This window comes from Patiria miniata, unplaced genomic scaffold (genome assembly GCF_015706575.1).
Source record: "Patiria miniata isolate m_02_andy unplaced genomic scaffold, ASM1570657v1 HiC_scaffold_16, whole genome shotgun sequence".
NCBI classification, from domain to species: domain Eukaryota; kingdom Metazoa; phylum Echinodermata; class Asteroidea; order Valvatida; family Asterinidae; genus Patiria; species Patiria miniata.
The window spans coordinates 4,926,361-4,951,270 of record NW_024037054.1 but is presented as its reverse complement, the minus strand read 5'-3'; the positions used below and the strand labels follow the sequence as shown (position 1 = coordinate 4,951,270).

General features: G+C 39.4%; 1 protein-coding gene and 1 long non-coding RNA gene across 2 annotated transcripts; one reads left to right on the top strand and one right to left on the bottom strand.

The window, feature by feature from the left end:
- The first annotated feature begins 2,317 nt into the window (after nucleotides 1-2,317).
- On the top strand, nucleotides 2,318-16,321 carry LOC119723202. Its single transcript, XM_038193763.1, has 8 exons — nucleotides 2,318-2,767; nucleotides 10,863-11,028; nucleotides 11,417-11,526; nucleotides 12,038-12,829; nucleotides 13,391-13,512; nucleotides 13,878-14,059; nucleotides 14,779-15,736; nucleotides 16,227-16,321. Exons 1-8 carry the CDS (start codon nucleotides 2,619-2,621, stop codon nucleotides 16,319-16,321), a joined length of 2,574 nt encoding a protein of 857 aa, XP_038049691.1. The 5' UTR covers nucleotides 2,318-2,618.
- A 459-nt stretch (nucleotides 16,322-16,780) lies between these two features.
- On the bottom strand, nucleotides 16,781-24,749 carry LOC119722738. The gene is made up of 4 exons (XR_005270474.1): nucleotides 24,657-24,749; nucleotides 19,276-19,373; nucleotides 17,729-17,893; nucleotides 16,781-16,868 (listed from the first exon to the last, which is right to left on the bottom strand). It is a non-coding gene; the product is annotated as an uncharacterized LOC119722738 (long non-coding RNA).
- Nucleotides 24,750-24,910: the final 161 nt, after the last annotated feature.

Genomic DNA, 24,910 nt, shown 5'->3' with positions numbered 1-24,910 from the left:
AAACATTATACACGAAAGTCGACATATAAACAATCAAATCCTTTGCCCTCTTTTTATCGTGTTCACATATTAGTTTGTTATATTCTTGATTGTTATATCTTCTAGACTTAAATTGCGATTTGGGAAAGTTCATATTTCTATGCCTCATACATGTGCTTTCTTTTTATGCAAAAAAAAAAATTATCAATCTGTTCATTTTGTGGCTGTTTCTTTATAGCCGAACCTTGTGGGAAACAGTTAGTTGTATGAGTTTTTTTCAAATTGGAACAAAGAACAAAGACGAGCAAAAAGCAATTACGTGAACCGGTCTCTAATTCCCTTGCTCGCATTTCACAAATGCTGCTAATGGCGAATTTGCCCCTGGAACAACTGACGCAACGTACAATTTGACATGATGTATTATCTTTGACATTGATTCGTTGAAAAGCGCAATCACATGCTTAATGCTTTTGCATTTAAATCGAACGATCCATTAGGTTAAAGGGAAAATACAACATTTGCAAACATCAAAAAATAAAACTATCAAATTATTTTGAAATACCTTGCTGGACTGTTAGTGAATGACAGTGTAAAGCATCCTGTAAAATCATGGCACCTGGTATACTGTCATTTTCAAGAAAAGTGGTATTTTTATATCAATTTCCAACGCTGATCGGCCGATCAGCGTTGGAAACAACTGGCTTTTTTCCAAATACTGGCCCCAATTGACCTTCGCACTTGTTTGCAATCTATTACAAACCTATGAACGGGTACGAGCCAGCTAGACTGGTTCCCTGACCTTACAATTCCCCAATATATGTAAACTGCTCTGTTTCTTCTTATATGGAGTCAGGGAACCAGACTACAGGAAAATGATCGTTTTTCTTGGTTTTTATAGCATTTTCGAACCCAAAACCTAAAAAAAGTCAGTGTAGCTATATATGCTACATATTTCCAACCCCCCAATTCCATCCATTTCTGAAAATTACAGCAAAAGCAAATGATGTATATTCCCTTTAATTGAATGTTGACTCTAAACGTGCATCCAAATTCGTGCGAAAATGGGTGATTCGTCATCATTTTGGATGCCAAATCCATTAAACTGAGCGGGAAAACCTTACTTTATAAATTAACTCAATGACATGGGGACACCGACAGGGAGGTTGGTTTGAACCCCCCCCCCCCCCCCCCCCCGGCCGGAAGACTAATTTGATGTAGGGGCACGTATAATTATTTGTATATTAATACACTTATACTGCCTAATTTCTTTTCTCTAATACATGTATTATACAGACCAGACTTCAGTTACATTTTTACTGCCGCCCACGTATATTTTTCTTCATTAAGGCTTTTTGAGTATACGTTTTTGGCAATTTATAAAGTTAAGCCCCTGACCTAAATTTCTCAAACCATTACATGAATCCCGGATTTGGCCCTAAAATTTAAAATTGGACTCAGGCCTATGTGCTTGGACACCTAAAAGTTAACTTCAAATGGGTCATTTCCTACATAAATTATTGCCGGCCCTTGTTTCAAAATAAACTGTTTATGCAAAACAATCTTCCGCGAAGAAATGGTTTATAGAGCATACTGAGTGACTATTTTCAGTAAATAATCCAGGTGGACATAGAAAAGTCGTCTGCTGTGAAAAGTCGTGTCTCACGAAGTCTCGTGCGTGATGCGAACGGATTTTCTGACGGGCCACGGAGGCAAAAGAAAACATTGCGCCCTGTACGACTGTTTACGTATCATGACAAATTAGTCGCGAATAGTGAATAAATTCCACTCCTAGTCCATGGAATTAAATTAGTTTTTACGTTATCTGTACTTCCTTCGCGAGACAGTGTTAAGATAAATTATATTGCAATTTGTTCTAGGGCAGGCCCTGTTTTGTTCAGTGCAGATTGACCGGGAGTAGTAGGCCTGCACATTCGGTACACAATATGCGTTCCGACAAAATACACAACCTAGATTTCTTGATGAGACAGAATATTCATGAAGGGATCAAAGACGATACTCATCTAGTAAAAAGAGGCCGTAATCCCTTCAGCGGTCATTCTACTTATTCTACGTGGCCTGACGTGCATTTTCCGGAGTTCGCACATCACTCAAAGCGGGTACGTGTTTCATCAGTTTACTTGCCTTATTTTAAAGTGTATGCATTGCTTGTGACAACCGTAAGGTAGGTCTTGCTTAGCGCAAATTTGATACGCAAACATGTTTACTTTTCTGTAAACATCGCCGCCGAGCCGTCAACTTTGTACAAGATGAGGCTTTTATTACTGATCTGATCTGCTATGCCATCCATGGCCAACCAGTGGTCTTAATCGAGTGAGGCTATAAGCCAGGCACTCCGTGCATGACGTCACAGCGTAGAACGGCTTCACCCAGTGCCCATATACGAATTCCCAATTGAAAGAGATTGTGACCCGATCGAGGTCAATCGTTGCTACAGACGCGCAATGGATAGTCTACGCGCGCGTCGTCTGTACGGGCCGCGCCGGGCGCGGGTCATAAGTCATATGATTTCGCGGCAAAATTAAACCAAAAATTTTAATATTTCTTGCCGGCGGGCGATATAGCGCGCCACTAGCCTAGCAAGGCTTGTTGCAGCATGCAGAGCGACAACGATCGTGCCGATGCTCAGTAAGATGGAGTGGATGCCTAGCTGCTTCAGGCTGGAAAGCCAAACGGATAATCATTCATTTGGATGGGTCTCCAATGAAGATGAGCTGAACACAGTTCTTGATTGCCACAGTCGGGCATCGATGACATCTTATGTATTTTGGTAATTATAAAACAATGTTCAAGTTCGCATGGAATCTGCATGATTGGTTATGTTTGATTTTTATCATGTTTACTGTATAGTGTTGGTATTACAGTTGTATTTTGTTGGACAATTTAATGCATTGGATGTGCGCCTTCTGCATAAAAAAAATATAATTATTCTGCGCTTAAACAAAATTGGTAATTTGTCATTAAAAATACATTAAAAATTTTGGTGAATTGGCAAAAAAAAAAAGATTTCTTGGTTGGCTTAGTTTATCAATCATTCAGTGTCAATGTCCATCTTTAAACTTCACATTTCAAAAGGCCTTTCTGAAACTAAAGTAGGCCCTATTAAATAATTATGAGCATTATGATTGGAATGGGTCTTATTCTGACTTCTAGAATAGGCCTATAAATTAGAAGGCACTCTAGTGCTTTCTAATTCTGGAAGTAAGGCTTACTGTGCTCAATCTCTACTTTTTCATTTTAATCAGTAATGCATTCCTCTTGGACATTTTTTGGTTGTAGTTGTCTCAATTGTTTATTAACAATCCTACTTTTTATAAATTTACTCAAACATCGACAAAGATCTTGTTTAATGTGTGATTTCTTGAGCATTGTTAAACTTCATTTTGATAGATAATATAGAGAAAGTTGTTTTTTAAAAAGAATTTTACATCACACTTATAAGTTTGCAAAAGTTGTCTTTGAATAAAATATGTTTGTTTTGATTTATTTCTGTTACCTCACATTCATTGTGTTCAGTTACATTTTGTTGGTGTTACCTTACTGTTACTAGTGGAAAAGTGATGGGAAGAATGTAGTATCCTCGTCATGCCACATATAAAATCTTAGAGTCAATCCAATCATTGTGTATTTGGAGATTAAATAACCCACAAGTGACATGTACATTTTGAACATTGAATTTAGAATGAAAATACATTTTGTGAAACAAACCTACCACCAAAGTAGAATCAGTATACGGCATTCTTCCCAAAGTCTATGATTTCCAAAATCTTACAAATCCTTCATAGCCTACCCTACGTTGTGAAGGAACTTTCGATAAAAGCAAATCTACCAAAAAAAGAACCTACCAAAAAGGTTGTTTTTAAATTGTTTTGTTAGTTATAAAAGACAATAACAAGTGAGTGGATGAAGATTTTGGAACCAGAATGAAGAAAACATGTTCACTACAATAAACGTACATGTATGTAAGCTACTACTACTGATATTGTACTAGTTCATAAATACAAGTTCCTCATTCCTATTGGTCCTATAGAGCACACCACTTGGGCATAAGGAAATAATATGTATTTGGCCACTTTTAAGCAGTTCCATTTCAAACTGGGCAGTGGGCTATATGCATAATAGGCCTGAGACCTACATTGTAATGACATCACACTTTGTTTACTTTGTCTTCGCTTCCATAGTGTGACACCAGGGGGATCGGTGTCGAAATGGGAATGAGGAACGGCTGAAGCAAATTCTCTGTTATCTCTTGTTTTTTTATTTCTGTAAAATGAAGAGAAGAGTAAATCTAATGTTGTCTCTTCAAATACAGAAGATGGAGTGCTTAAATAAATATTTACAAGAATTATAAAAAATATCTGTAAACAAAGCCAGATAAAGTCTCAGGTCTTTAGGCCTACATTGTAATCGGAAGGTGAAGATCATTTTTTATTATGGACAGGCTCTCGACCAATAGGGATGGGTAGACTATCTATGAACTAGTAGAAGTGTTTAAGAACAGCCACAAAACTTGACCTTTTATCCAGGACAATTCAATTTCTGCTTTAAAAAATGTATTATTGAAATTAGTGAGTTTAAATTTTTGAATTTCCTTTTTGGGGGATAAGGCCAAAAAAAATTAATAGTAATCGGTCTCTGGTCAGACTGAAGTTCTGCAATTGATGAGGCGATGCGGTTTTTTGTGTGTGTGTGTGTGGTTTTTTTGTTTTTATTGTTTTTTCCAAGCTTGAATTGTACAGACAAGGTGGGTACTATTTTGTGTCCTCATTATACATTGGTGTCCTCCATAATCTGCCTTGGTGCCCTTTATCATTTGCCTTGGTGCAATTTCCCCATTCCTTGGTGCTCCTTGGTACAAAAATTTGAAATGCGGCAATAGAGGGCGCTGTTGTAGCTTCCGTGTTAATTTGGAAAAGAAAGGTTGACGCGTATGGTTAAAATCGACACGCGCGCTGACCAGAGACCGAGTACTTTTTTGGGGGGCCTAAACTTTTAATTTTCTTCAACAACAGGTTCTTATTTTGCCCTTCAGCGATAGATATACTCAAATTCATCTAAGAGGAAGAACACACAGCCTAAGAAAGAGAAAAAAAGTTGCATTTGTAAAATTTACACTTCATAACTACACTTGGGCATGTTTGCTTTATGTCTCAAGAGAAATCAAAATGGCAAAAAAAAATAGCAATTTAAAAGAGTACAACTGTACAACTTTAAAAAGGTCGCTTCAAGACAGATTTATTTCCATCACACTCATAAGATTCGGGAGTAAATTTCTGTGCAAGGCATAAACCTTTTGATAAAATTACTTGGAACTTTCAAGTTCCTCTTGCCACATGAACCGTTTACTTTATATTCCAACAGGTGACTCGATCACACAATGTTCATTCATTTTAGTAACAAACTCACAAGAGAAATCTTTCCAATCAACTTGTTTCCCAGTTCCCATTACAGGCGCAAAGCAACCATATTACTAAGAGACCTCTATCCTTTCTTACAAAGGCCATCAGCCTCAGCCAAAATTTTGGCCGCCGGTATCAAATGAGGGGAATAATTGTCATTCTGATTTTTGGCAAGGTATACACCTCCAGAGTTGAAAATATCACCCTGACTGTGTTTCAAAATGTCCACCAAAATGCTTGTTACTACTCTAGGAGCAGTGAACATTGTACCTTGCTCACTATAATCATTTCTGCCCTGATTTGATACTGACCAAACACCAAACCCCAGGCTGATGGCCTAATAGTCTCAGCGTGTTATTCAAAGTCTCATGATAGAAGAGTTTTTTTACAACACCTGAATAAATCCCCGTCATCTGATTGGTGAATTGTAGATCACGTGACATATTATTATTCGGTATAATGCACGGTGCGACCATGCGTTATACCCATGCGTTATACCGTTTCACTTTGCGCTTGTTCCATGACGCGGTATTTGCGTGCAAAATGCATGCTGGTGTGCGCGTTCAGCGTAGCGTGTATTGTTCCAAGGAGCCAGCGCTACAGCGTTGGGTTCAAACATTTTCGTGAAGGGGTAGTTCAACATCTTTAAAAATCAAAATAAATTGTAGTTTATAATTTACCAATCAAATGACGAGAATTTATTCAGGTGTTGTATAAAACAAATAACGAATGTTTTACGGTCGTGCGATGGAAAGAATAATTTCATTTGATGACAGATTGAATGTTCTATTCCACTCGGCTTCGCCTCGTGGAATAGAACATTCAATCTGTCACCTCATGAAATTATTCTTACCATCGCACTCACAAACATTCGTTATTTGTATAATGATAATCAATTAGAAAGTTGTTAAGGTATAACGATCTATTCATACTGTTTTCAGTTTCTCTTCCTCTGGAACTATGCACGATTCCCCGCTAGTACCGTGAATTAGCTGTCCCATGGCGAAGATTGTCAGGCATCCTGCCGTCCCGACTCAAATCTGTAACAATGAATAGTTAAAAACGTCATTAACCTATGGGATTAAACCTCAAAAACGGCACAGGGAGAGGAACTTCAACATTATTAAACTTATATCTTCAAATGTACTAGGACAAAAACCCCGGACTCTTCTCTATACAATTTATGTGATATTTTGCTTGTCAACTAGATACATGTACATGGAACTTTCCACATTCATTCATCCAAATCCTCACAAATAAGAACCTTTGTTCAAAGGCACTGAAATGACAATTTTGACAAGTATATGGTTAAACCACTGTCACAAGGTGGTCATGAGAGTTTCCATGTCTGGAGATAACCAACAAGAGAAGTTGCCAACACATACAAATGTATCACTACACTCACTCATCACTCATGGCACAGAGGTCTCTCTGTTTACCAAGTGTACCATCTGAGTCGGTCACAGGCTTAGTTACTGGTAAAATGTTAGTTTCTTGAATGGCATCCCTTTTTTTGTGTTTGGTCCTCCATCCTGATTTGAACAATTATTGACAATGAATACTAGGTTTAAACGCGAAATATTGTATACAGTGGAATCCAAGGAGATGCAACATCCTCTTATCATATTTTAGTTTTTACTGTACCGGTTTGCCACTACAGCAGCATAATGCAAGTAAAAGCAGATCTACTATACCTTTAGACTATATCAAAATATGGTGTTATTGGTTTCGTGACAACAAAGATACATTTGCAAAGACCAATGAAACTACAAATGCTGGGAGAATATACACATTTCAATGGCATTGTTAAATTAAATGTAAGATCCACACGAGTGCTACTGCATCTTCTTTTGATCAGGTCATACTTTTCCTTTTTTTTCTAACTGACTGAAACTACTTCAGAGGCAAAAACAACCCAGATGACCAATAAGGGAGCCCTAAGTAAAACCATTTTTAATAATTCCATGTTAGGATTATAAGAAATTGTTGAAAAATTTTGCATGCAAGTACATCTATGATATCAAAAAGAAAACAGACTGCGCAATTGTTTTACAACCATGCTGGTACCTGATAACCTGGTTTTTCCTGGCAACTTAAAATTGAGGAATTTTATATTCCAGAGTGATTGTTCAGAGAGCATGCACGGTTGATTTCCTATCCATTAAAGGGAAGATACAATATTTGCAAACATAAAAAAACAAAAAGATCAAATTACCACAACATTCTTTACTCAACTGTTAGGGAATGACAGTCTAAAGCATCCCGTACAATCATGCCCCCCAATGTGCCGATATTTTTACGTAAGGTGTATTTTTGTATCAACGCTGGTCGGCTGACCAGTGTTGGAGAACACTGTTCATAATTTCTCATATTTAGTTATTTGCATTTTCTTTGCAATTTATTTTTTTCCAGCATCTACAAGCCCAAAACGTGAAACAAGTCAGATGAACAATGTTTGCTTTAACATACTATTCTTCCAAATCCATTTATTTCTCAAAATAACTGCAAAAGCAAATGTTGTGCATTCCCTCTAAGTGTCATCCTAGTGTTTACAAGTACAAGGGCCATTTTTCAAAAGTATGGTCAAAAGTGTGACATTTTTCCTATTCCTGCAAATATTTGCCATCAAACTACTGGATCAATAAGAATGATTTCAAACAATTTGTTTTAGAAATCAACAATGTTAGGCACCAAGGCGATGAGCTTAGAAAGACATTCAGACACATGACAATGGTACAAGTGAATAAAAACATGCAGGTGACACACAAGTATATGCAGGGTTGAAAGGAGAAAAATAAATAAATTACATCATCAATATTTCCACCAGATCTAGGGGTGACAGAATCAGGCAGGGACTAAAAAACCAATCCACTTATTGGCACAGACGGGAGTCAAACCCAGGTCACGGTGACAGATGGGGAGGAATGGAACTGCTATCCAACCTGACGTACACGACGAGACATTAAGGACAAGTGTCTGAGGAAAGCCACAAGCACCGACACGTGTCAGACTCTGAAAATATTGTGTGATTGCCCAGCCAGTGCACACATTGTTCAACCTCGACATTGGAGTTGGCAGTTAGGGGACTCTCATCTCATCTATGAGACAATAACAAACAAGTACTAGACAGTCAATAAAAGGTTTTGACCTTCGCAGACCTACAAACACGTATACCATCAACCCCCCCCCCCCCCCCAGTGAAAGTGAGAAGTCGTCACTGGGGTGGGAAGTGAGTCCCACAACCTTCTTGCTTTCTAGTGCAGAAGTCTTACCACCTGACCACCGAGCTTGCCAGGATCAGCTGGCTGGTTTGAATCTGAAGTAGCAGCAGGTACGACATTGAAACTATTCATAAGAAAGAGTATGCGACTAAAGGTAGGGGGAAAGATCTAAAGGAATGTGACAGTGAGTCGAGTAGAGATACAGAGGGGAGAGTTTGGGAGGAGAAAGGATTGGAGGGGATAAGGTGGGAGGAAGGACCAAAGCACTGTGGTAAAGTTTAAAGAAAAACAAGAAAAATGAAAAAGGCTGTGTAACCTGGCAACAATTATCTTTAGTTGAAATGCACTTGAATCGGAGCTGCATTGTCCCAAAGAGTGTCCCCCGTCACTGGTACAGATGAAGAATACACTGTAAGTGTACCACCACCAAATCAGGAGGTAATATGAATAGGCACGTTAAGGATGGGCCATGCTTTAAATAGTGTTCATACGGCAAGAAAACATCATTGCTGAGTTGTGTGTCCTGTCTTAGCCAGGACCAAGGAGCAAGCACCTTTTTAAATTGATAGAGACATGACCATAGTTTTTGTTTTGCATGTTGTTTTTCAAAAATTATGGGCCTTTCTCTCTGCGTAAAAATCACAAAATCACATAAACACTTATTTTTTGCATAGGAAAAACAAATACCAAAATTACCACCTTAAATCTATAAATTTAGCCTGAACCGAATCTTTTGAAAAAATATACCTTTGACAACATTCTATCTCACTGACAAACTACTCAAATAAAAGGTTCACTTTTCATCCATGACCACTTAACCTTGGCATTGCCAAACTACAACACCAACAAGTCACACAAACATTTCAGGCAACAACTCAATAAGATAAACCATTGGCTACCTCCAGAGCTGCTTATGTTGGTGGGTGGGTGGGTTGGTTGGTGGTGGACACTTTACTCGGCCCCCTATACTGTTTCCATGTCACACGTGTATCACAGCTTTGCCAGTGAGTTCCTATGGAATACCTGAAGTTTTGTGACACTGATGCATGCATACATGTACGTCTAATTTGAATATTATATCCTGCCCCGTTGCATTGCAAAATTCGCGGTAGTATAGTTCGTGGAACTGCCGTGGGTTGTACCACTTGGTACTGGCCTTGCTTGTGCACTACTTGGTGCTTGGTCTCAGATATCAGTTTGAGGCATGGATTTTTTCCCTCCTAAAGCAAAAACATGCTGATAAAACCCACTTATTTCAAGTCACACAATGAATATGCACAGATATTCATATATAAAATCTATTCTTAAAGTAAACTTGAATTCTCCATCCTGATAAGTCGATCTATGGCAACAAGCCAAAGTACATATAACGCACTCCGCGTATCGCACTGTTCTAAGATGCAAGCGCCATTCTGTACAAACTGCACATGTTATAGTGTAACTGCTGAAAAATTTGTGTACTGCATGCACGTTAAATATTTTTAGTGGTCAAGTTTGCTTGAAGATGAATTTGTTGAAACATGGAAAATGAAGTGCATCTGTGTCCCACATAGCACAGACGCACTACATCATTATGTGTTCCACTTGTGCTTGTGAGATAACTCCAGGTTTTTTTTCTAAAACAATATCTGGAAGATAGGGAAAGTCGAATAAATCTAGACATTTTGTCCAGGTAAAAGTGTTCCGTATTCTGAATCGTTAAGCTTGATAACAAATTAACCCTAACCCTAGTAAATACAACAGAATGCAACAGTAGTAAAAAGTTGTTGCAAGTTGTTGCATTTGGCAGAGTCCTGATCTGATGCATTCCATCCCTGCATTAGATTAGTAGCAAAAAAGTGAAAAGAACTTTTCTGACCCCCTCTGATGAAATGAGATTTTTTCTGTGATATTCCCTTAGCGTGATAGCATTAAAATAAATTCTATTGCAATTTGTTCTAGGTCAGGCCCTGTTCTGTTCTAAATTTACCAGACCGCATCATTCTTTTTCAAATTGTTTGTCATAATACAAAGTACCCATGATTGCGACTGCACACTACATACATTTATAACATTAGGTACGGTACCTGCAATTGTTTCATCCACTTTGAATGCTGTCATGTCTAGATGGAGCTAGATGCTCAGTCTCTTCGCATATTGCCTCAGCTACTACATGCAAATAAACCAAGGAATAATCATTTCAATAATAAAGCTAGCTGAGCATTACAACTTTGATAATCTGCTCACGGACTAACTTGGTTTCTAGGTCTGATGATCTGAAGAAACAATCAAGAAAGCTGAAAGAAAGCAGAAGGTTGCTTTGGAAGCTTCACAGCATTGATGATGGAGTACCACTTATGGTTGACCGGACAATCATAAGGTCATGCCAATATGGCAAACCCCACAAGAGGCCCGTCAAGCAGGAGAGTATGGTACAGTAGAAATCATATTTAAGTATATGTTTGCATCAAATCACTCCATGCCTGGTATAATCACACACACAAAAATACTGGACTGAATATCAACTGCAGAACATGGACGAGGTATAGCAACAAAACTAAGGCACTTTTATTCATTGAATACGGGGGTGATGGAGCTCTTCTAAATGTGTAGTTTGTACATTCATAGCTGCTCTATCACACTATTATCCCCATTCAATAACAAATGAACATGTTTACATTAGGCTTTTTTCACAATGGAGGGTTAGGTTAAGTGGCACATAGCTCCTCAGTGTTGAAAGGTCGTAAACCAAATCACAGCAGTCAATAATAATGTTAACTAAGTGTTCTAATTAACAGTCTTACTTTGAATTACTCCCAGGCACTGGATCCTGAGCATGCATACAGCTCCAAGAGCAAGAGCAGATTCGCCACTCAAACCACCAGGAAAGTGTGCTGCAGAGCCCAAATCATCATCCGTTATGTTAGCAGGTACATACTAACCTGTGACAAATGACATATGATAAATGTGGTAAACATAAAATTGTATTTTTACCATTACCCATATGGTGCACAGGTGGGGGAGGGGGGGGGGCAAGTCTGGCCGGCCTTTACAAATCCCAGCGGACCTCTCTGAACCTTTGTTGCCTATGGTTGTTTTGAAAAAAAAAATTAGTTATCTATGTTTAGTGGACTTTGTTAACTGCATGTATTCAAATTTTAACCATTGGGGTATTCAAGAACTAATGCAAGTGCAGCTTAAAGGCCCAGGGAAATCTGGGATTCTAAATGATCTGTGGCCCCCTATAAAGTACATGTAGCATTAAATACACATTGCATGCTCGTACGAAATTGGTTTTGGAAATAATTCTTTAGAATTTTTGGTGATTTATGTACACATTGTAGTTTTGTTCTTAACAGCAGGGGGATCAAGGCCCCCCTTGGGGCCCCCAAGGGTATAGTGAGTTTAAAAATATGAATGTTAATCCTCTCTGCGTTACAGATTTGAATCATTTAAAATGCCACTGAATGCAAGCAGGCAAACCCGTCAGCAAGCACTTGATGCAATCCATGGCAGCTATATGAGCAACACATCATCTCCTGTTAGCTCTACAAGACGGATATACCTTCAGCTGCCTAAGGTCACAGCCCACACTGGCCATGATGTCACTCAAGAAGAAGGCTTCTCCCATCGCATCCATCCTATGGTCAAGGCAAAAATATACCAGCTTGTTGGGTCAGGAATCACATCGTGTCCACTAATTAAAACACTGCTAGACAAATACATCATCAAAGATCTTTGCAGGTATGACATGGTCAAACCCCAAACGAGCGATCGTGCTTACTACCCAACCAGCAGGGACGTGAAAAACCACATTCACAGGGCCCTGGTTGCTGGACAATATTCAGCACTGGACGTGGACAACACTGAACAAAAAATAAACGAGTGGAAAGTAACAGAGCCAACGTCAAGCTTCCATCTTCGTAAGTGTCAAGAGAAATCTGGCGACGAGGAGGAAGACGACACAGGGCACTTGTTTCTGTTTGTTCACCAGACACAGCAACAGCAGGAACTACTGCGACGCTATGGAGAGATGGTACTCCTAGATGCAACCTACAAGACATCAAAGTATGCACTGCCTCTGTTCATCATGGCAGTTCGCACCAACATAGGGTACATCCCAGTTGCAGAATTTGTCCTTGAAGAGGAAACATCTAGGAGTATTGCAGAGGCTCTTCATGTCATAAAAGAGTGGATGAACAGCGATGATGCAAAGAAGTCTTGGGAGCCAAGGTAAGTTTCAGTTTACTTTGAAAAAAAGTAATAATAAGAAACATTTTGTTTTACCAAGCTCGCTTGTAATCAGTTTTGGGAGTTTACTGACTTTGAAATGCTTCACATTTAGTCACAACATATAATGCAGTTTTTTTCTGACTAAACTGTTTTGAGGTGCAAAACCTTTTTTTAGGACCAAATAATTTTTTTATTGCATAGTTTGATATGTAACTGAAATTTAATTTAACCAGTTTGCATTGGATGATTTGTATAATTACACGCAAAGGCTTTGCGGTATTTGGAAAGAATGACAGATAAACACGCAGGGAGCGAGGCTGGAAATATCTGTCAGTGACCCGCTTACAGCGAGCAAGGTTGGAAATATCAGGGTGTTCTACTCACAGATGACAGCGTGAACCCATCTGGCATGGAGCTTCAAGAAAACTAATCTGATGCCACGGTCAAGTCACTGTCAAAATAATCCCGGCTTGAATTGTTAACAGAGAAGCGTCTGAGTGATTTTATTTGAAATTCATAAAAATATTACACTTAATAATGTTTTATTTTTTTTCTCCTCAGCTACTTCATGACCGACTACAGTGATGCTGAATACCAGGCTATCAAGAAAACATTCCCAAACAGCAAATGCTATTTGTGTGCCTTTCATAGAGAGCAAGCATGGCTACGGTGGTCACGGGACTGTGAGTTCAACATTGATTGATGACATTGTCAAACAACTGCATCTGCAGAAACTTGACATGGCTTGAAATATTAACACAAATGGTTCTCAATCCTTGATTCTAAAAGAGTGACTTATCACGGCCAGACTGTTGGAGGTGCATTGGCAAGGGCAACTTGACCTTTTGATGACTTTTGAACTTGGAATTTGACCTTTGAAATCTCTATTATATGAAGGTTGCCACTTTGCATAGACGACCCAAGTTTGGTTCCAGTTGGACTTAAACTTTTCAAGTGAGACAAAGTCCAGGCGAGACAAATATTACAGAACTGCAACACAACTAATTGTTCACGTTTCAATTTTGAGATATGTTTTTCTTGTGTACAGCAAAACATCAGCTCTTGCCAACAGAGAGGGAGACTTTTCTCACAATGATGAGGAACATTGCAAGTGCTCCAACTGAGAATGAGTATAATGAGGCAGTGAGATGCCTCAAAGAGAGTGCACTATACAGGATGAACAAGCAGTTACAAGCCTATGTCAACTCGAAGTGGCTAACCATCCCTGAGGTAAGTGTTGAATATGCATTATTTGATAGTTTGTTTGGCTGTTTCCCTAAGTCACACATGGGGTCTGTCTAAGACTTCTTAACACGCCTTTGGCTCAATCACACTGTAGCTGGGCCCTTCAGAGTTTAGTTTCTCAGCTTGAAGTAAGAATGATACCCCCCCCCCCCCCCGAGTCATTCATTATCACTTGGCATTAGCATGTGCCCCTTACACCATCAATTCATTCCTAATATTTTTTGACCAGTTCACCCGTGTGTCCAAAAATGGCCGCTGATAAACGAATGTTTGAAGTATACATACAGTGAGCTTGTATATTGATTTAGCATGCATTTTGTTCCTGTGTACATTTTATTTTTCCAAAAACAAGCTGCAGCTTTCAAAAAGTAAAACTCATCACTTGAAACACAGGGAACCTAATAAGCGACAAAATGTGAGCCAGGTGAATGACAATGTTTCAAAATTGAATGACAATGTTTGGGGACAGATCAAAGATGGCAACTTGTCCTTTATCAAGCACTCACCTGTCTCCCCAATCATGGCTTCAAACGACTAATGTGGTTTTCTAGTATGTTATCCAGACAGTTCATACATGCAGAGATCAGTGAATCTGCAACATGAAATAGACTATCACTTACAAAAGAAACATACATTTATAGTTTTCTATTGAAATAACAGTATAAAAAAATATGAGCAACATTAAAAATGTTATTTATCTACAGAGATGGTGCCAGAGTTTCTTTGAGACTGGATTCCATGTGCAGGTTACAACAAACAATGGAGTGGAATCCCTTAACCACAGTCTGAAATCGTTCCATTTACAACTGCGTTCTCTTGGATCACTATCAAGTATGCTAGAAGTTCTGACACAGGACTTTGTAAGTGCTCAAATGCAGCGATACGCCCGTGAAAATTGGAGGCAGAGCACTTTCAATAAGTCATACAGCATGAAAGTACCAGATTTTCTTCACAACAGACCCAAACATGTCATTAAACACATGATGAGCAGGCTGGAGAATTCGAAGGTGTACAAGAAAGATGATGTAGCAATGACAGCACCAAGATGCTTCAAAGTCAGAAGTGAAAGCGGAAAGCAGGGTCAATCATACGAAGTAAGCTTGGGGTCAGCAGATCAGGCTCCCAAGTGTGAATGCCAGGATTGGAAGCATACATTCTTACCATGTAAGCACTTGTTTGCAGTTCTCTCCAACTCTAACTTGACATGGGATGACTTACCTGTTTCATACAGAGAGAGTCCTTATCTGACTTTGCAGCCCCACTGGCTCACACACCCCGAAGATTCCCTGCACAACCTCCATGACCATGATGATTCCGGTACAGAAAAAGCACCGTGTACCGAATCCTCATCTAGTCAGTCACAAGACAGGCCAGTAGAAGAGCCCAACAAGCAGGTCAAATCTTCTGCCAATGAAGTAACAACTAGACAGCATCACCTTCAGGAAGCCATCAAGCATCTTCATGATGCATCATTCCTATGTCAGGATGCTGATATTCTGAAAACAGCATCACTCCAAATAAAATATCTCACCGAGAAATTGAGCACAGGGTTTGTCAAGGATGGGGGGCTTCCTCTGCATTTACAGAAGGACAAAACCGCTCAAATGACACCGCGGCAAATACCTACCAGGAGGAAGAAGAAGACCAAAGTAAACCGCCCAAGTAAGAAAACAGTCACATTATTTTTCAATGTAACCAATTAGGGAAAACAAGTTGTAGCCACTTTGTGTAAAAGTGAGGCACTGCCACTGAACAGATCCCTATGCACCTAGAGATGAAATAACATGGTAATGAAAAAAGGATTGGAATGTATTTCAAGGCACAAGGCTAATGTTTATTAGACAGAAAACCACCTGTTGATCAGAAGGATGATGAAGTACTAGATAAAGCCTGCATGTACCTCTTTTAAATCCTTGTACAGGGTCTAGTACATGTACCAGTGCGTCCCCAACCCTGTCAACAAAGAAAAGAAAAAGTGAGCCAGTTAATTCAGGTAAGGGCCAAGTTGCATTTGTTTCATATATATGTGCATGTTCATTTTTTCACAGATTTGTATATCAGGCGGCCTAAATAAAAAGCAACCTTGAAAGGAAATCATGCAAAACTAATCCTTAGTGCAACAGGATAAATTAAACTAAATTGTCATTTTCAGCACCAAAGAAGAGTGTCAAGTTCACAGACCAGAGGACTGTTCAAGCTACATGTGATAGCTCCTGTAAGAAGATGACAGGTGAGTCTCTCCAATAATTGAAGGCCTTTTGTGTTCTCCTTTTCATTGGTTATTTAATCTCATTCATTGCCACTTTCTACCTTGTAAACTACAGTGTTCTATTTGAACCCCCCCCCCCCCCCCCCCCCCCCCCCCCCCCCCCCCCCCCCCGTCTAAATTCACATTTGATAGCATTAAATAACTGTTCTGTTTGTACTGACTTCGGACATTGCTGCTACAACTATTTGGACGACACAGATGTAATCTACCGGAAGTACAGTACCTTGATGAGGTTGTTCGTGATGGATTCCGTATATTCACTGAGGATGTTATGTCATATATACATACATCATTTGAACATCATACTTAGCACCATAAAGTTGTTTAGGAAGTTTTTTTAATGTTGTGATACATATGTCCTGCTGCAGAAATTGATCAGATCTGGACGACAAAGCAAGCATCTACTGTCTACCTGTGTGCCGTGGTCCGTGGAGTTCCCCTTTTTACAGACGATATTCTGTCACTATCAGGGAAAAGATGGCTGACAGATGCAGTAAGTATATGTTCATCTTGTAGTTCTGTCAACTGTGAACACAAAATTAATGTGATTATAATCTCAAAACAATCTTTCTTACTCAGATCATCGATGCATATCTGGCAAGTCTATGCAGCCGACAGAGAGGAGAAGGCCAACACATCTGTCATATTGGAGTCATTGAAATGACAAAAATATGTTGGCAAGGGGTCTTTCATGACTCAAACAAGCCCAAGGCATTGCTCCAGTCAAAGGTTAGTCTTGGGGCTAGACCTTGTTGTGCTTTAGAAAAAGTTATTGTAAGCAAGTGAAGGTGCGCTGAAGCGCTCTAGGGGGCTGGTCATGAATGATGCAACGGACGTACGATTCTTACTGATGATTACAGGCATTTATTGATCTTGAATCACCGTGAAAACTGAAAGAAGATAGATACAGATATAGAGTTCAATGAGCACCAGTTAATTAGAGAATTACAATGAAATCAATTGACTATATAAACAACCACTCGTATGAAATGAATAAATGTGAGCGCATATACTCTCTTAACCAGTACGACGTGTCTGCGCTCTAACGAAATACATTAATATAAAGTAGCTAATATAAAGTGATTGGAATAGCATATATCATACCGTTTACGGCTTCAGACCGGAATGGAGTTTGGGTGGAGTCTGATAAAAGTTTGCCTCTTGATTTTGTGAATTCATACATGTAGATGCACAATTTGAGAAGGATGCATGCCATTATGGGATGCATCAACACAGGGGGACACTTCACACTTTTGGTAAGTATCTTTTTAGCTAATTGCAAAAGTTATTAACATGTGTAGAACATCTACATGTATGAGGGAGGTTTTTAGCAAGGCACTCTGTGCATGACATCACAATGTAGACAGTGCCCATATACTACTTACATTGTACTTGCATGGCGATTCCATCGGGCATTAGTGATAGCTTTCCAAGATTGTTGATCTGTCATGCAACTATGAATCTCCCTTGATTGTAGCTGGGTGTCTTGGCACAGTGTACATGTATCAACATATGTGGTCGTTGGTCGTCCCACATTTCACCTCCCTTGGCTGCCAGACAGTAATATAAGAATTCTCAATTGAAAAAGATTGTGACCCGAGCGAGGTCAATGGATGTTACAGATGCGCAATGGGTAGTCTACATTTTATCATAACTGATTCTCCTCCTTTATACTCCATACATTGTAAACTCACTGCGAAGTTTCATTATAGTCAAACAATTTAACTTAATTACACATAAAAGCTTTAGAATTGGCAACCATGATATGGACTGAATTTCAATTTTTTCCAAAACTCCTCTTTTAGGTCATACATCCAGAGTCTAGTGAAATGTTTTTCTATAATCCCCTTGGAGAGACCAGGTACCAACAACAGAGGATACGCAATAACTGGCAGTAAGTAAATTGACATAGTAATTTGAAAGTCTTTTACAGCTAAAGCCCCAACTCCTTAAGGGGTGTGCAAAGTCATATTGGAAGATTCAGGACTGTTAGGGTTAACCATGTTAACTGCAACAGAGTAATTCTAGTACATGTAGGCATGTGCAACTATGCGACAGTTGACTCATTCTGAGCTTCAATTTGCTGGGGTGTGGTGAAGGGTCACTCTCTCGGCTATTGAAATTTAATAGTTGCCCACAGCTGAGTAATAATACCATGTCTGTCTAGAGTTCAAACACTACTCTTTTTGGCAATCTTCAAACCCCCCCCCTTTTTTTTTTAGAAACTACTGGCTACTTCGTGTCATGTCTGGAAAAGAGAAAAAAATCATCACCTGGACAATGAAGAACAAAGAACATGTGAAACAACAGGATAGCAGCAACTGTGGTGTTTTTACAATACTGGTAAAATACAGAAGTTGTATGAGTTTATGCGGTTTAACCCTAACGCCTTGGGTATTTTTACTAAAACGTATCGTGAATATGCTAAAATCCATCAATTTTGCCATGCACAAAAATGTTGGTAGCCAGTGAGTCCATCAGAGTCCACCAGGTAGGCAGGGGTAAACCTGTTGAGATCCGAATCCATCAAAGTCCCGCAACTGCTCAATATGAAGGTACATGTATCCTAAATCCATAGAAATCCCGCAGTACCGCGAGGCTTACTGTCCTGAATCTATCAAAATCCCCAACTTTTTCAATATGGATGTATCCTGATTCTGCCACAGTGGTGTAGATTTTGATGGATTCAGATAAGCTAGGGTTAAAGCACTACCTGTAGGCATACTTTTTATCACATGATATAATGTGTTTACATACTGGTATTTTACTAACATACCAGAATGTGCAACTTATTAGAGTCAAATTAACAAGTTGAAAAAAAGTGATGTTAACTACAAATGCACATAACATTAATGATTTACCAATAATGATACCAAAAGGGAATCATTCCACCAGAAGTAAACTGATGTGTTAATTAATGTGAAATTCTTACATGTACCGTAGTTTGCAGAAAACCATCTCAGCAACAGAGAAGACATCCAACATTGCCCTGAAGTCAGATCATTCAGAAGGGCGATTGGAGAAGCACTGCTGTCATCATCCGGTAAACAGAATATTTTGAATATTTAGGACATCTTTTATTTTATCAATAACACACAACACAGTGAGTCTTCAGATCAAAGCATCACATCCAGTATGCCTTCTTTCCTTTTGACATTAGACAATCTTGACAACTACTGCCGCGGATGTGGGCAAGTACTACATGAAGCAACAATGGAAATAGCGGTAGGTATCATACATTGTATGCATTAATATTATTATTATTGTTACATGTAACTACCATTTTATAAGCAAACAATGTGTTATTTCATGACTTGCAAAAGTACATGGACACCTAATAATGCAAGCAATACTTGTTGTTTGTAACACTTTCAGAAATGTCTTTCCTGCGGAGGGAGATATGACAGTGAGTGTATTCCCAATGAAAGTTTCGCCAGCATGGCTAGTGGGAAAGGGTGCAAGTGGTGCACATTAAAACCCTAACTCCCTATGTTCAAGATGTGAAATTACAAGGCCAGGCATCTCATGTACACGTCAACATGTGTGTAAATAAAATGTGAGTACTTAAAAATGTCAGGAATGCATATGCCAAAGTGTGCCAAAACAATTGTGCTCAAAAGAATGAGATTTTGCCCTTGCTTCTATGCTTATTAATGCTGCACCAAGTGCCTGGCCTTCCAAATTTACAAGGCCAGGCATCTCATGTACATGTCAACATGTGTGTAAATAAAATGTGAGCGCTTAAAAATGTCAGGAATGCATATGTCAAAGTGTGCCCAAACAATTGTGCTCAATAGAATGAGATTTTGCCCTTGCTTCTATGCTTATTAACCCTTACTCTCTGAGGGTAGTTTACTGCATGTCAGTTGGTTATGCCAATGCCCTCCAGCTGCAGTTTATTGGAGGATACTTTGATGTAGCAGTGAAGGCTCCAATTGGCAGGAGTTGGAGGCCCTGGAGGGTGCCTGATACTGACCAGCTGGGGGTACTCACTTTGTTATCAGAGGACTCTCATTGTTCTCTGTGGCATGTATTGGAGTGCCTGTCCAGTTACCCTTGAAATGACATGGCAGATATTGGAGGGCCATGCAAAAAACATAGGAGATTTTCTTGAGGCACAATTGGCATGCGTTGGAGGGTCAAGTAGGGTAAGGGTTAATGCTGCACCAAGTGCCTGGCCTTCCAAATTTACAAGGCCAGGCATCTCATGTACATGTCAACATGTGTGTAAATAAAATGTGAGCACTTAAAAATGTCAGGAATGCATATGTCAAAGTGTGCCCAAACAATTGTGCTCAATAGAATGAGATTTTGCCCTTGCTTCTATGCTTATTAATGCTGCACCAAGTGCCTGGCCTTCCAAATTTACAAGGCCAGGCATCTCATGTACATGTCAACATGTGTGTAAATAAAATGTGAGTACTTAAAAATGTCAGGAATGCATATGTCAAAGTGTGCCCAAACAATTGTGCTCAATAGAATGAGATTTTGCCCTTGCTTCTATGCTTATTAATGCTGCACCAAGTGCCTGGCCTTCCAAAATTACAAGGCCAGGCATCTCATGTACACGTCAACATGTGTGTAAATAAAATGTGAGTACTTAAAAATGTCAGGAATGCATATGCCAAAGTGTGCCCAAACAATTGTGCTCAAAAGAATTTGTTTTTGCCCTTGCTTCTATGCTTGTTAATGCTGCACCAAGTGCCTGGCCTTCCAAAATTACAAGGCCAGGCATCTCATGTACACGTCAACATGTGTGTAAATAAAATGTGAGTACTTAAAAATGTCAGGAATGCATATGCCAAAGTGTGCCCAAACAATTGTGCTCAAAAGAATGAGATTTTGCCCTTGCTTCTATGCTTATTAATGCTGCACCAAGTGCCTGGCCTTCCAAAATTACAAGGCCAGGCATCTCATGTACACGTCAACATGTGTGTAAATAAAATGTGAGTACTTAAAAATGTCAGGAATGCATATGCCAAAGTGTGCCAAAACAATTGTGCTCAAAAGAATGAGATTTTGCCCTTGCTTCTATGCTTATTAATGCTGCACCAAGTGCCTGGCCTTCCAAATTTACAAGGCCAGGCATCTCATGTACATGTCAACATGTGTGTAAATAAAATGTGAGCGCTTAAAAATGTCAGGAATGCATATGTCAAAGTGTGCCCAAACAATTGTGCTCAATAGAATGAGATTTTGCCCTTGCTTCTATGCTTATTAATGCTGCACCAAGTGCCTGGCCTTCCAAATTTACAAGGCCAGGCATCTCATGTACATGTCAACATGTGTGTAAATAAAATGTGAGCACTTAAAAATGTCAGGAATGCATATGTCAAAGTGTGCCCAAACAATTGTGCTCAATAGAATGAGATTTTGCCCTTGCTTCTATGCTTATTAATGCTGCACCAAGTGCCTGGCCTTCCAAATTTACAAGGCCAGGCATCTCATGTACACGTCAACATGTGTGTAAATAAAATGTGAGTACTTAAAAATGTCAGGAATGCATATGCCAAAGTGTGCCCAAACAATTGTGCTCAAAAGAATTTGTTTTTGCCCTTGCTTCTATGCTTGTTAATGCTGCACCAAGTGCCTGGCCTTCCAAAATTACAAGGCCAGGCATCTCATGTACACGTCAACATGTGTGTAAATAAAATGTGAGTACTTAAAAATGTCAGGAATGCATATGCCAAAGTGTGCCCAAACAATTGTGCTCAAAAGAATGAGATTTTGCCCTTGCTTCTATGCTTATTAATGCTGCACCAAGTGCCTGGCCTTCCAAAATTACAAGGCCAGGCATCTCATGTACACGTCAACATGTGTGTAAATAAAATGTGAGTACTTAAAAATGTCAGGAATGCATATGTCAAAGTGTGCCCAAACAATTGTGCTCAAAAGAATGAGATTTTGCCCTTGCTTCTATGCTTATTAATGCTGCACCAAGTGCCTGGCCTTCCAAAATTACAAGGCCAGGCATCTCATGTGCATGTCAACATGTGTGTAAATAAAATGTTAGTGCTTAAAAATGTCAGGAATGCATATGCCAAAGTGTGCCCAAACAATTGTGCTCAATAGAATGTGATTTTGCCCTTGTTTCTATGCTTATTAATGCTGCACCAAGTGCCTGGCCTTCCAAAATTACAAGGCCAGGCATCTCATGTACATGTCAACATGTGTGTAAATAAAATGTTAGTGCTTAAAAATGTCAGGAATGCATATGCCAAAGTGTGCCCAAACAATTGTGCTCAATAGAATGTGATTTTGCCCTTGTTTCTATGCTTATTAATGCTGCACCAAGTGCCTGGCCTTCCAAATTTACAAGGCCAGGCATCTCATGTACATGTCAACATGTGTGTAAATAAAATGTGAGCGCTTAAAAATGTCAGGAATGCATATGTCAAAGTGTGCCCAAACAATTGTGCTCAATAGAATGTGATTTTGCCCTTGTTTTTATGCTTATTAATGCTGCACCAAGTGCCTGGCCTTCCAAAATTACAAGGCCAGGCATCTCATGTACATGTCAACATGTGTGTAAATAAAATGTGAGCGCTTAAAAATGTCAGGAATGCATATGTCAAAGTGTGCCCAAACAATTGTGCTCAAAAAGAATTTGACTTTGCCCATGTTTCTATGCTTATTAATGCTGCACCAAGTGCCTGGCCTTCCAAATTTTTCAAGGCCAGGCATCCATGTACATGTCAACATGTGTGTAAATAATGTAATAATGTATCCAAGTGCATGGCCTTCATATTTTACAAGGCCAGGCATCTCATGTACATATATGTCAACGTGTTAAAAAAATGAAGGCCTAATGTAAAAACAACACAGAAATGTAAATAAATGTTAACATGTGGCAAAAGGTTGTTGTTGCTCACAATAATTTGGATTTGAGGTAGTTGTGTACAATTAATGTTAAAAATGATGCATCCAGTGCCTGGCCTTCAAAAATTAAAGGTCTGGTAGATAACAACATTAAAATCACGAAATGCAGAGGCAAATGTACAAACAAATAATTTGTGCCCTCATATCTATTGTTCAATATTGTTGCACCATGGAGCATGGAGGTAGAATGCATGGAGCAAGTGCCTGGCCTCCAAAATTTAATAGGCCAGGCATCTCATGTTTATGTAAACAAGACACAGAAAAATTAAAAAGTAATGTTAAAATTCAAAAATGCAAAACGTGCAAAATTTGCCAATAAGTTGTTCTTTGCTGAAAATCATTTGAATTTTGCCCCTTAACACATGCTGCACCAATTAGTGCCTGGCCTTCAAAAATTAGAAGGCCAGCACCCGATTTCACGAAGCGCTGCGACGCGTCGCAACTCTAGATACGACGTGTAACACGTCGCAACTCGCGACGCGTCGTATCTTCCATTTCACTAAAGTTGCGATGTGTTGAACGCGTCGTAAGTTCCTTGACAACGGCTTTAAACACGTCGCAAGTTACGACGTGTCTAGTGGTCATCGCAAAATAAGAAAAGTCATTTCTAAGCCAGTTTTATGCCACAAACATTACATTAACGAGATTATAATACCGAGGCAATGTGTGTGTAAAGTTGTAAATAGAAAATTCATTGAATAATTATGAATTAGACCGGAATATTAGAGTTGAAATTTCAAAGTAGCTATACAGTCCAATGAGAGCTTGTTTTCCTTCAAAATTGCATCGCAAGGCCGCCATTTTGTTTTACGTTTTAACAAATTTCGAGCTGAGATCCGACGACTCTTTGTTGAATATCAGACGACTATTTACTGTGCGCTGACTAAAGACATAAAACAGTCACCGAGTTGTGCTATAAATACACCTACGACGCGTCGCACTTACGACGTGTTTCGTGAAATGGATCGCAGGACGCGTCGCAGCTGCGACGCATCGTAGAGATACGACGCATCTCATCGCTGCGATGCATCGTAAGTTACGAAGAGTTTGATGAAATCGGGTGCTGGCATGCCAAGCATCTCATGTACAAACTTCTACAGTTCTAGGTAACTAAGTATTAGTAAGACTCAAGAGTAGGCCCCTAAGCTGAATAATTTCAAGTTCAAGAGCCTGGCCTATAAATTCTCCCGCCTTCCTAACAAAAGCCCAGGGCATAGTTTTTACGCCAAGCTTAAGTTATTATTTGCTTCCATTGGATTGACAATTTAGTAATCAACCAGCACCAGCACCATGACAGCGTTACCTGCACGTGATAGCCTCACCATAGGCGATTGTGTAGCATACAGATACAGATACAGATACATCATACATGTCATACACGCAGGCGACAGTGAAAAACCAAAAAAGATCTCTCGACTCTAGCGATGTACTTACTTTGTATTATTTCGATTCTGCCATACATCATGTACCTACGTTCTCCAAAGACTGATTTCCTAAGCATTTTTGTGGCCATTTTCGCTTACAAAACATGCAACTTGTTTGTTTTGCAGTTGTACAGTGACAGTCGACCGTCGTTCAACACACGTGTGTTTGTTGTGAGTGCGTTCTTATCCGGGCGTCTGTAATTGGGTTATCGATGCAGCGGTTTTGCGTTGTGACGTCATGCACGAAGTGCCTGGCTTATAGCC